The sequence below is a fragment of the Caloenas nicobarica genome, chromosome 1 (assembly GCF_036013445.1).
Source record: "Caloenas nicobarica isolate bCalNic1 chromosome 1, bCalNic1.hap1, whole genome shotgun sequence".
In the NCBI taxonomy this organism is placed as follows: domain Eukaryota; kingdom Metazoa; phylum Chordata; class Aves; order Columbiformes; family Columbidae; genus Caloenas; species Caloenas nicobarica.
This window is the reverse complement of record NC_088245.1, coordinates 152,470,125-152,482,300: the sequence shown is the minus strand read 5'-3', so window position 1 is coordinate 152,482,300 and position 12,176 is coordinate 152,470,125. Positions and strand designations below refer to the sequence as shown.

Sequence of the window (12,176 nt, the reverse complement as noted above, 5' to 3'; positions counted from 1 at the left end):
GAGGAGTGAACAAGAGGCTAGTGGGTGCTTAGTTGCTCTCCAGGGTCGGCCCACCAAATATAGATAAAATGTACTTAGAGATATTCAGAGGGAAAAATTGCTTATTAGCTTTATGCTTTTTTTTTTTGTTTGGTTTTAACTCAGTTGTAGGTTTGAAGTTTTGTAAAGGGTAGTAATCACACTGTTGCCTCAGGTATCTTATTCGCTAAGATTTCTTGTCTAATTAGAAGATTTATTAATAATTTTTATAATATTTTGTATGTTTTTATATGCAAACTTTACATTGACTTACTGTCTGGTTTTTTTGTACCTCCATGTTTTAAATATATACATATGTATCTCTGTATTGTTTACGTTCTGGATAATCAGAGCATGTTTAATTGGAAGCTGTTTGCTCACTGTAATAAATACTTTCCATGAAATGCTTCTCATATACTTTTTAAAGCTCTTAAAAGTGCAAGTAATTTCGTTTTTAAATATGTATGAGTGGTATATGTACATGTGTATGTAGGGATAATGATGGCCTTGTAATGCACATTTAAAAAACTGAAATACTGGGACGTATATACAGAAGAATACACAAATTAGCAATGCTGTTAAACTACTCATTTATTTCCCTTGCAGATTTGTTGGTCGAATAAATGTTTACCATGATAGACATGAGCCTACTGCAAGGTACGGCAAGTCCAGGGTTTCTACTCATTCAAACATTTTTAAGGTTGACTAAGTATCAATAATGAGAACTACTTTTGTTTCACCAACATTGTGTTCCCTTGTCTTAATGACAAATTTTCTCTTAGAAATTCACAGACTAATTCCATTTATCATAAATATTTCATGTTTTAATCAGTGAGATTTCTGTGTCTTAATTCAACTTCAGTTTTTGTTTGATATGTATTTAGTTTGTAAATTATGTTGGTAGGATTTTGATAATACTGCCCCGTTAGCATGGGGTCTCAGTAGTGCACCAAACAGTATGAATAGTATCACTTGTGTATTTTTCTCGTTTTTCTTCTTCTTCTTGGAGGAGATTGAGCATACCAAACATCATTTTAAGTTTTACTAAGGGTGTTTGTACATTTGTCTAAAATGTCCACAGTGTTGTGTTCATTCAGGAAGGCAACATCCAGGGAAATGCATTTTGTATGTGCTGTAGGAGACAGCAATCTCTTACCCTGAGTCTGGCACCTAGAAAGGTTGGTCTCTTGTGCAAATTCACTGTGAAGTAAGTGGGGTGTGTTCTGCTCGAGGAGCAGTCTGTAGCCCAAGACATTTCTTGTCCAGCAAATAGAGAAGAAAAATGAAGCAGTACAGAAGAGGTATGAGTCTTTCTGTCTTTTCTGCCTAGAATCTTCTGTCTACCCAGCAAGGAAGAGACTTACTGTACCTGATTTTGTTCATGGCCTTTGCCACAAAGAGGCAAAGCTATAGGAGGGAAAGGCTTCTCGCTTGGGTGATATCCTAGACCCCAGCGTGTAGGAAGTTACTCTCTTCTGGCTAAGTGCCTTCCTAACCTCAGTGTGATTTTCCTATCTCAGTGAGCAAAGAGGAGGGGAAATCTGGCTGCTGAGTGTATCAGTCTCATAACTTGCAGGAAACACCTGTATAACTGCACTGCAAAAAAGTACAAAAATCTCTATTTCCATCCAGAGTGACCATCTCTCAGCTGTTCTGGGCTGTATGTCCCTGCGGTCCCTCTAGCCAAAGAGGCCATGTGAGCTGTTCTAGCAATAGCTGCCTACTTCCAGGGAATAGGCATCCTTTCCTGAGGATCCTGCTCTCCTTTCCAGATCTAGGGGTGATGGTATAGAGGGATCTGGACAGGCTGGATCACTGGGCTGAGGCCAATTGTATGAGGTTCAACAAGGCCAAGTGCCGCGTCCTGCACTTGGGTCATCACAGCCCCAGGCAGCACTGCAGGCTCAGGGAAGAGTGGCTGGAAAGCTGCCTGGTGGAAAAGGACCTGTGGCTGTTGATTGACAGCCAGCTGAACATGAGCCAGCAGTGTGCCCAGGTGGCCAAAAAGGCCAACAGCATCCTGATTTGTATCAGGAATAGTGTGGCCATCGGGACTGGTGAAGTGATTGTATCACTGTACTTGGCGCTGGTGAGGCCGCACCTTGAATCCTCTGTTTAGTTTTGGGCCACTCACTAGAAGACGTTGAGGTGCTGGAGCAAGTTCAGAGAAGGGCAATGAAGCTGGTGAGGGGTCTGGAGCACAAGTCTGATGAGGAGCGGCTGAGGAAACTGGGGCTGTTCAGCCTGGAGAAAAGGAGGCTGAGGGGAGACCTGATCGCTCTCTGCAACCACCTGAAAGGAGGTTGTAGCATGGAGGGGGTTGGTCTCTTCTCCCAGGTAACAAACAACAGGACAAGAGGAAATGGCCTCAAGTTGCACTGGGGGAGGTTTAGATTGGATATTAGGAAAAATTTCTTGATGGAAAGGGTTGTCAGGCATTGGAACAGGCTGCCCAGGGAAGTGGTTGAGTCACCGTCCCTGGAGGGGTTTAAAGGATGTATAGATGAGGTTCTTAGGGACATGGTTTAGTGCCAGAGTGAGGTTATGGTTGGACTTGATGATATTGAGGTTCTCTTCCAACCGAAATGATTCTGTGATCATGTAATAGTAAATTGCTACAGTCTGCTATGAAAAGTCTTTTTGTGTCTTTCACTTTAAAGATTCTTTTGACTAATAAAGTTGGTTGGAAATCGGCTTTGGTGGGAGAGGAAAGGAAAATAAGCAGAAAATACCTTTTAAATCTCAACAGCAATAGATTTATTTATGTACGACACTGTGAATGGACTCGATGATCTTGAGGATGTCTTCCAACTGGAATGATTCTGTAATACTAATGAGAAGATTTGTGGCCTTAAGACTATAGCACTATAGTCTTATAGCACTATTAGAGCAATTGGTATTTTTTAGTATATGGGGTTGTAGTGTCTTATAACCCAAATCATTGATGTAACAGCACTCCACTGGTTTAAATTGAACTAGTTTCAGGTTTTACATCAGAGTTACAGCCCTGGGGTTTTTGTTTATTTAAAGTTTCTTGATTTTGGAGGGTTTCATGCCACAAGAACACTTGGAATAACATTCAAAAATACTGATCTTGTTTCATTGCTGTATAAGTAGTCTGACAGTTCTGCATGCTGTCTGGGTATAAAGTAGTCCTTGTTTTTGCACTCATATAGTGACTTCTATCACATATCATGCTCCAAAATTTTATTTTAAACTGAAGGAGTATCCTGACATTATTTCGCCTACTCCTCAATAAATTATTTTTATGCTTTGAAATTTATACAGTAAGTTTCAAACTACTTTGTATACTTTTTATACTTAAAATAAAATGGAAGAATGTATTGTCCTTAGTAAGTAATTCTAACATGCAGGACAGAGTAGTTTATATAAGCCTGGAAAACACTTGACTATTTTTAAAAATAAGCACCTTGCAATTAGGATGATGAGTTTTCATTTACATACATGCATATGTGGATTTTAGGTGCATTGGTTTAAGACTTGAATTGTGAAATTATGGGCTTAATTTTAGGCTTCTGGATATATTTTTTACATTTTCACTTAAAAGCTTCAAATATTGCCTAGTAATTTTGTTACACAAAATAAAAATAATTGAGTAAAACTCATTTCCTGTTTTACATGGTTTCCACTAAGGTCTGCTGTTTCTCTCTAAATGTTTATATTTTGTAATTTATATCTTTTGCAGGCCATTAGGATCCGAAAATCTGCTTCTTAGAGGAGCCACTTTAAAGAATACAGAAAAAATTTTTGGTAAATATTTCTATTGATTATTTAAATGGATTCTGAAGTAATAAGCAAACATCAAGCAAGGTTACAACGCTAGAGTTACTATTAAGCATATAATTTCTATTGAATCACTTGATTTGCAACTTTTTAATAGAGTTTACTGTTGCTTTATTTGCAGTAAAGTAACTATTAATCATGTACAATGACTATAGAGGTTTTTGGGAGGGGGATTTTATAGTTTAGTCTTCAAGGATTAGTGATGATGACTCAATTTCTTCATGTAAATGTATGATTTTTGACCAAGCACTGTGAATTAATGTTGTCATTCCAAAGCAGTTAATGAACCTGTTGAAAAATTTTACATCTGTTTTGCTCATTTGTCAAAACAGATAATCCAGCCAGATATAAGTATCGTCGATATTTAAAAAAAAAAAAAATCCACTTAAACAGTTCCAAATCAAAATCAGACTGTCTACCAGGCAGTGTGTTTTGCGTGTGAGAGCTGTCTTTGTTTCGTGGAAAATTTTGAATATTTTAGCAGAAATAAGCACAAGGTGAGGTAAGTTTTTTTGGAGATCCTTCAAGAAAGCCCAGTGGAAGTAGTAGTTCAGTTTTCACAAGCCGTTCTTTGCTGGTGACAAAAAGGATAAGGATCCAAGTCATCCTGTATCATACACAACTTCTGTACTCCCAAGAAAGAAGATCAACTACTTAGCCTAAAAAGCCAAAATCTTGCAACTTTTTTTTTTTCAAAAAGAGAATAATAAGTATATATCAATTTAAACTTGCTCTCATTGCCTTTAGTTGTAACCTAAAATGGGTGAACTAATATAAGTAGTTTGTAGCAAGTATTTCTGTGAACTGCAGAGGATGGTTTTAATATTTCTGTTAACTTGTGTATTGTGCAGAGATGTTCCTAATATGAGTGGTTGTTTCTGATCTGCCTCACAGTGTTTGCAGTGTATGTCATTACTGCAGCACAATCTATATCCTAAATTATTTTATTTTAGCTATGTACATGTGTTCTGGATTACTAAATATTTTAAATCCATCTTCATGTTTACAGCTTCGTTTAGTCATTGTGTTTAATCTTCCAAAGTTTAGTCTTTCAGTCTGTATTATCAACAGCAACATTAGTAATATTGAAAGATCACTCTTTTCATGAGTTATTAAATTTTCTTGAAGCATGCTAAATCGATGGCTGCCTTCTAGTCGTCTTGGATGAGTCCTGTAGTTTAGCCCTATCTGGATTTTCTTTTACAATGTATGTCTTAGATTCTGTAATTAAAGCCAAAACAAGAACTAAAAAATGCAAGGGGATTTATTCAAAACCCATCTTTGGTTTGGCTTTGATACATAGCAAGATGTTAACAATTGGGAACTCTGACTCTGGAATGAGATGTAAATGCTGCTTAAGATTTCCCTCTAAGAACCAAGGTATTAAAGCCTTTTGAGTATCATCCAAATCTCTGGTTTTTTTCTTCAGGCTACAGAGAATTAAAGAAATGTCAGAGTATAATAATCTAGTGAATTGTGCTTTTATTAAGTTATTGTACTGTGCAATCTTTAGTAAAACAAGTTGTTTAATTTCAGGTGTTGCTATTTACACTGGCATGGAAACTAAGATGGCATTAAATTACCAAGCAAAATCACAGAAGCGATCTGCTGTAGAAAAGTAAAATTTCTGATATTTCTTTTGGGAGTGGAGAACTGCATGTTTGGTGAATAAAAGGGGATTTATTTTTTTCCTAAAACTGTATGTTTCATTGATTTAAATTTTTAAAAAGGTACAGAAACTTAAAATTTGCTTTTTTGTGTGTATCATTTTTTACTCATGAGTTGTATAATACCATATGAATGAGGTCCTCAATACTGAATGTGTATTAAATGTTAATTATTTAAAAAAAAAAAAAGCCACCTTAATGTAACGCTTACCTTTTCAAGATATGGTGTGTTTTCCTTGTTCAGAAGACAGCTCCTGACAGTTTTCCCCAGTTATGTGTTTCGATATCCTAACATTCCTTTTCATTGCAATTAAGTCTTGAATTCAGTAAAAATAACTCTTTTGATGCACTTCACTTTGGATCAACTGCAGTAGCACAAAGCCTGTCTGTGGCAGATTTTCTGTGGTTTAGCTACAATTAAAAGCTCTGTACAGGCATATATGGTGGGAAAAGAAGGCACTGCTGTCTTCAAGGGATGAGCTGGTGTTGTTTACTTACTCTTTTTAAAATCGAGACAAGTATTTTCTAGTCCTGCTGGGCTATCTGAAATCATCAGCTCTGAGTAAGGTGTCCAGCCTTGTGAAAAAACTATGTCATTGATTAAAGCAAGATGTACTGACCAGCTGACAGCTCTTCTCTTACACAGTCACTGAGCAATGATGATGTGTCTCTTTTCTGTTGTTATTGAGGTTTAACTCATGCTGTTTAGTTCATGCCCCTCTTTAGTGTAAGTATATTTTTAAATGCGAAGTGTCCTTGCTTTTTTTTTTTTTTTTTTCCCCCTCTGCTGTTGTTTCCACTGGTATACTAGGTTTGGTAATGTGCCACACACACATTGGAAACAATCACAGCAGTTAGCATTTTAAATAGAAAATGGTCTTCAAGAATATTTTTGTTCATTGAGAAAACACTGTAGAGAAGATGTTCTACATCAATAGCATGGTTAGACTTGCAGCAAATGTTAGGCTGAAGCACAAGTATAGCATTTTCTAATAAACCGTAGTCTATGTGCTGATGAAATTTTTATTTTGCCTTATTTTTGTAGATCAATGAATGCATTCCTTATTGTATACCTCTGTATTCTCATCAGTAAAGCACTAATAAATACTGTCCTGAAGTATGTCTGGCAGAGTGACCCATTTCGTGATGAGCCGTGGTATAATCAGAAAACAGAGCCAGAAAGGAAAAGAAATCTGGTATGGAAATAAATTAAAATTAAAGAGAGTTTTCACTAAACCCTTAGTTTATAAGAATCCTACTGAAAAGTATATACAGCCAGTCATAAATTGTTGCTTTTTTTGCTAAATATGGTGACAGTATATTTGTGGAAATCTTATATATTAAATTTTTGCACCCAAGTAGTATATGTGAATTTACCTGATGAGAAAATGTCTGTTTTAGTATAAAAAGCCTCATGAAAGTTTTTTGGCGTGTCCTGTCACTGATGTGAGTTACTGAGGAACTGACCTCTTGCAGAAAAATATAGGACTGAAAGGAATCCCACAACTATTGGTAATAATATAACAGATGTGTGTTCAAAAGAATCTGCTGTAGGAACCTCTGTAAAAATACCTCTCAAAAACTTAGTTTCATATAACCCTGTAACTCTGTCATTGGCACTAGAGACCAGCAACAGCGTTGCCGGTGTCAAATGTCCTTATGGAAGCAAGGACATAGTCCAGAACGGATACCCAGATGATTCGAAGTAACAAACTGAAGCCAGCACTAGAGAAAGCATATTATTATTTCACCAAATCCTCCCAATCAGACTAGGGGAAAATTTCCTTCCTGCCCAAAATGCATGATGTGTGCATGCTAGACAGGCAGAATTTCTCATTACCACCAGTAACACTATCTCAACCTGCTCAGCATGTTGATTCTACCTCCAGCAAGTCTCCACCACTGAAAAAGTCGAACCAGGTTATGTGCACACATTCTCCTTGTATTGAGAGAAGGAAGGGAAACCCTTTCTTTATTAGTGAAATGCTGCCTGAGAGTTCTGTAACTTGGTAATCTTTGAATGAGTTACTACAGCAGGGGTGTCAAACTCGTTTTCACCAAGGTGCCACATCAGCCTGGCGGTTGCCTTCAAAGAACCAAATGTAATTTTAGGACTGTATAAATATAAGAGTAGTTACTTTTTTTTTTTTTGGATGGTACCTGAGAAATTAATATTTTCATCTTGTTTCTTTGGCAGTTTCTTCAGGCATTAACAGACTTCCTTGCATTCATGGTTCTTTTCAACTACATTATTCCTGTATCCATGTATGTCACTGTGGAAATGCAGAAATTTCTTGGTTCCTATTTCCTTACATGGGATGAGGAAATGTTTGATGAGGACACAGGTGAAGGACCATTGGTGAATACTTCTGACCTCAATGAAGAGTTGGGACAGGTAAATTTCATTGAATGATAAATTTCTTCAACTGTTCTTACCATAGTTTTTTATTTTAAAATTGTGATTTCTTTTTTTTGGAGCTTTGCATGCATTTTCTTTAGTGCTGATTAATTTTAAAAATAAAATTTGAGATCATCTGATTTTCAAAATCAAAAATTCTGATTTCTCAGCCAGTCAGTGGAAGTCAGTTAGTATTATTGTATCAGTAACTGATAAACACTTTAAGAAGGTAATGATTTCTCTCCATTGACCATAGAGGGAGATTATAATAAGCATCTAACTTCCTTAGAGTAAAAATCGGATGGAAAAAAAAAAATCCCTTTTTGTCTGACTGGAGCGACACTAAATCTCCAGATGCAAGTTTCATCCCATAAAATGACACACTGTCACTCTCATTTGCTAAAATAAATTCTATGTTCTAGTATTCTGTGTTAAGAAAATAATCACCTTGACACAGAGACATATGCATATTTTGGGAGAATATCTAGGAACTCTATTAATTTAAAATGTTTTCATAGGTTTTCAAATAAATAAGGTGGTGTATTTCCTTATTTTTGTACAACCAAACTAGTAATTAAGCTTTTGGGGACACCTGTCTCTTTGGATAAAAGGTGGTACCATGTATTTTACTATTGTGGAAGACAGTCCACCACCTTAAACAGGAGAGTCCGTCAGAACATCAGGAGACGCTACTTTACTGTCACGGTGACTGAGTTGCCCAGGCAGACTGTGGAGTCTCTATCCTTAGAGATAACCAACACCTATCTGGACACGGTCCTTGGCAACCAGCTCTTGGTGGCCCTGCTTGAGCAGGGTGGGTAGACCAGATGACCTCTGGAGGTGCTGTCTAACCTCAAACGTTCTATGATTCTGTTATAAAAACCCCTTTAGTACTACTAAATTTGAAGTGTCTTCCCTAGAATGGGACCCTCATCAGTACTTGGCATTATTAGTACCAATCCAATGAGCTAAATTTTGCTTCTACAGTTTTGAAAGATATTACACATCGTATTTCTAATGAAGACTTTGATTGTGAATCCTTATTTGTGGTTGTAGTAAATAGTGTCATAGTGACATACTTTATTTCATTTTTCATGTAATAGATGTTGATCCCAAAGCAGCAAACTGAATGGATAAAAGACCTTTGCTTGATAGCATTTTGTATCTTACATAAATGTATTATGAAACTGGATGTAGAATTTGAGATGAAAGAAATCTATATAAATCCTGTCCACTTTGAAAAAACTTGAATATGGATGTTGTGTTCACAGATAACAAACCACTGGAAAACTTGGAAACTTGCCTTTTCAGACTAATGAATATTAGAAAAGTCAATCTAGGGGGAAAGTTCACATATTTAATAACTTCTGTTGTGACTGAGAGCAAAAATTTATTTGTTTGTTTGCTTTAATGCACTTGATAAATGCTGAAGTTTGTTAAACAATCTGACAAGTACTAAGCAATTGCTTTACTTAAGTGTTTAATTCCTAACCTTACACTTGGGAAGAATATAAGGCTGTTGTCAGAGGATGTAGGGAGGCAACTAGGAAAGCTAAGGCCTCCTTAGAGTTAAACCTGGCAAGAGGGGTCAAGGACGACAGGAAGAGCTTCTTCAAATACATGGCAGATAAAACTAACACCAGAGGCAATGTAGGCCCACTGATGAATGGGGTGGGTGCCCTGGTGACAGAAGATACAGAGAAGGCAGAATTACTGAATGCCTTCTTTGTCTCTGTCTACTCTGCCGGAGGCTGTCCTGAGGAGCCCCGTACCCCTGAGGCCCCAGAGGAAGGCAGGGCAATGGAGGAGTTTGCCTCAGTTGATGAGGACTGGGTTAGGGACCAGTTAAGCAATCTGGACATCCATAAATCCATGGGTCCAGATGGGATGCACCCGCGGGTGCTGAGGGAGCTGGCTGAAGTCATTGCTGGACCACTCTCCATCATCTTTGCCAAGTCTTGGGAAACGGGAGAGGTGCCTGAGGACTGGAGGAAAGCAAATGTCACTCCGGTCTTCAAAAAGGGCAAGAAGGAGGACCCGGGCAACTACAGACCGGTCAGCCTCACCTCCATCCCTGGGAAAGTGATGGAACAACTCAAGACATATCAAGGATAAGAGGGTCATCAGGGGCAGTCAACATGGCTTCGCCAAGGGGAAGTCGTGCTTGACCAACCTCATAGCCTTTTATGAAGACGTAACAAGGTGGATTGATGATGGCAGAGCAGTGGATGTGGTCTACCTTGACTTCAGCAAAGCATTTGACACCGTCTCCCACAGCATCCTCACGGCAAAACTGAGGAAGTGTGGACTGGATGATCGGGTAGTGAGGTGGACTGCAAACTGGCTGAAGGAGAGAAGCCAGAGAGTCGTGGTCAATGGGGCGGAGTCTGGTTGGAGGCCTGTATCTAGTGGAGTGCCTCAAGGGTCAGTTCTGGGACCAATACTATTCAATATATTCATCAATGACTTGGATGAGGGAATTGAGTGTACTATCAGCAAGTTTGCTGATGACACCAAGCTGGGAGGAGTGGCTGACACGCCAGAGGGCTGTGCTGCCATCCAGCGAGATCTGGACAGGCTAGAGAGTTGGGCGGGGAAAAATTTAATGAAATATAACAAGGGAAAATGTAGAGTCTTGCATCTGGGCAGGAACAACCCCAGGTTCCAGTACAGGTTGGGGAATGACCTATTAGAGAGCAGTGTAGGGGAAAGGGACCTGGGGGTCCTGGTGGACAGCAGGATGACCATGAGCCAGCACTGTGCCCTTGTAGCCAAGAAGGCCAATGGCATCCTGGGGTGTATTAGAAGGGGGGTAGTAGGTCGAGAGAGGTTCTCCTTCCCCTCTACTCTGCCCTGGTGAGACCTCATCTGGAATATTGTGTCCAGTTCTGGGCCCCTCAGTTCAGGAAGGACAGGGAACTGCTGGAGAGAGTCCAGCGCAGGGCCACAAAGATGATGGAGTGAAGCATCTCCCTTATGAGGAAAGGCTGAGGGAGCTGGGTCTCTTTAGCTTGGAGAAGAGGAGACTGAGGGGTGACCTCATCAATGTTTATAAATATATAAAGGGTGGGTGTCACGAGGATGGAGCCAGGCTCTTCTTGGTGACAACCAGCAGTAAGACAAGGGGTAATGGGTTCAAGCTGGAACACAAGAGGTTCCACTTAAATTTGAGAAGAAACTTCTTCTCAGTGCGGGTGACGGAACACTGGAACAGGCTTCCCAGGGAGGTTGTAGTTTCTCCTTCTCTGGAGACATTCAAAACCCGCCTGGACACCTTCCTGTGTAACCTCATCTAGGTGTTCCTGCCCTGGCAGGCGGATTGGACTAGATGATCTTTCGAGGTCCCTTCCAATCCCTAACATTCTGTGATTCTGTGATAATGTTCTCAGTGTGGTGAATACCTACATGCAATCTGTATACAATACCTATATCCGATACCCAAAATTGAGCTTGTGTCGATCTAGCTCTTCTGGTTTATAGTTCATGTTTTGGTTTTATTTTTGATATTGTTATCCTTAAATGCTGGGGCTTATGGTAAAAGATAAAATCTATGAAAAATTCAATATCGAGGCAAAAGGAATGTTTCCAGGGCAATAACAGTGCCAATATGTATAACTGTATGTGACCATTAGTTCAGAGTCCTCATTTAAACTAACATTATTGTAGTGGGGAATTCTGATACTACCCTAAGGACCGTTCTGACAGTAACTGATCCAAATCCAGGCACGTACATTAAATAATGATCCTTGGGAAATGGAACTTGTGTGCATTTTGTTTCCATAAATATCTGTCTCGCAGCAAGAAAGACATTAGAAACCAAAAAGGAGCTTGAGGGAAGAGTGGAAGTAGATTAAACACGTTATTTGTATGCGTTATGAGGCAAAAGATAGCTTTGCTGATAGTCTTGTAATAAAATCTTTCAGGGCCCACATTTCCATGGAAGACGACTCCCAAAAGTAATTATTGTTTTCCTTTTCTGAAAGAGCCTTCCTAAGGATTTTTAGAAGAAGGTGTAACCCAGTAATAGTCTCAGTTTTGTTAAGAGACCTTGGAAAAAATGTGTTCATATTACTGCTGTTTTTAATTTGTGCTCGTTTGCAGATTGAGTATGTCTTCACAGATAAAACAGGAACGTTAACTGAGAACAACATGGAATTCGTAGAATGTTGCATCGAAGGGCACATTTACGTACCACATGTTATCTGCAATGGCCAAATTCTCCACGATTGTACAGGCATTGATATGATTGATTCTTCTCCAGGAGGAAGTGGAAAGGTATGATGACTCTT

The 12,176-nt window shown here is 38.8% G+C and overlaps 1 protein-coding gene across 4 annotated transcripts in view; it reads left to right on the top strand.

Annotated features, from left to right (window-relative positions):
• Window positions 1-12,176, top strand: part of ATP11A (ATPase phospholipid transporting 11A) — a 130,265-nt gene that overhangs the window by 81,869 nt on the left and 36,220 nt on the right. For all 4 annotated transcript variants that reach the window (XM_065634438.1, XM_065634431.1, XM_065634455.1 and 1 more), the window contains exons 8-13: window positions 625-675; window positions 3,725-3,789; window positions 5,359-5,440; window positions 6,535-6,685; window positions 7,687-7,884; window positions 11,989-12,162. In XM_065634438.1, the coding sequence (XP_065490510.1) occupies window positions 625-675; window positions 3,725-3,789; window positions 5,359-5,440; window positions 6,535-6,685; window positions 7,687-7,884; window positions 11,989-12,162 (721 nt within the window). The remainder of the gene's footprint in view (window positions 1-624; window positions 676-3,724; window positions 3,790-5,358; window positions 5,441-6,534; window positions 6,686-7,686; window positions 7,885-11,988; window positions 12,163-12,176) is intronic.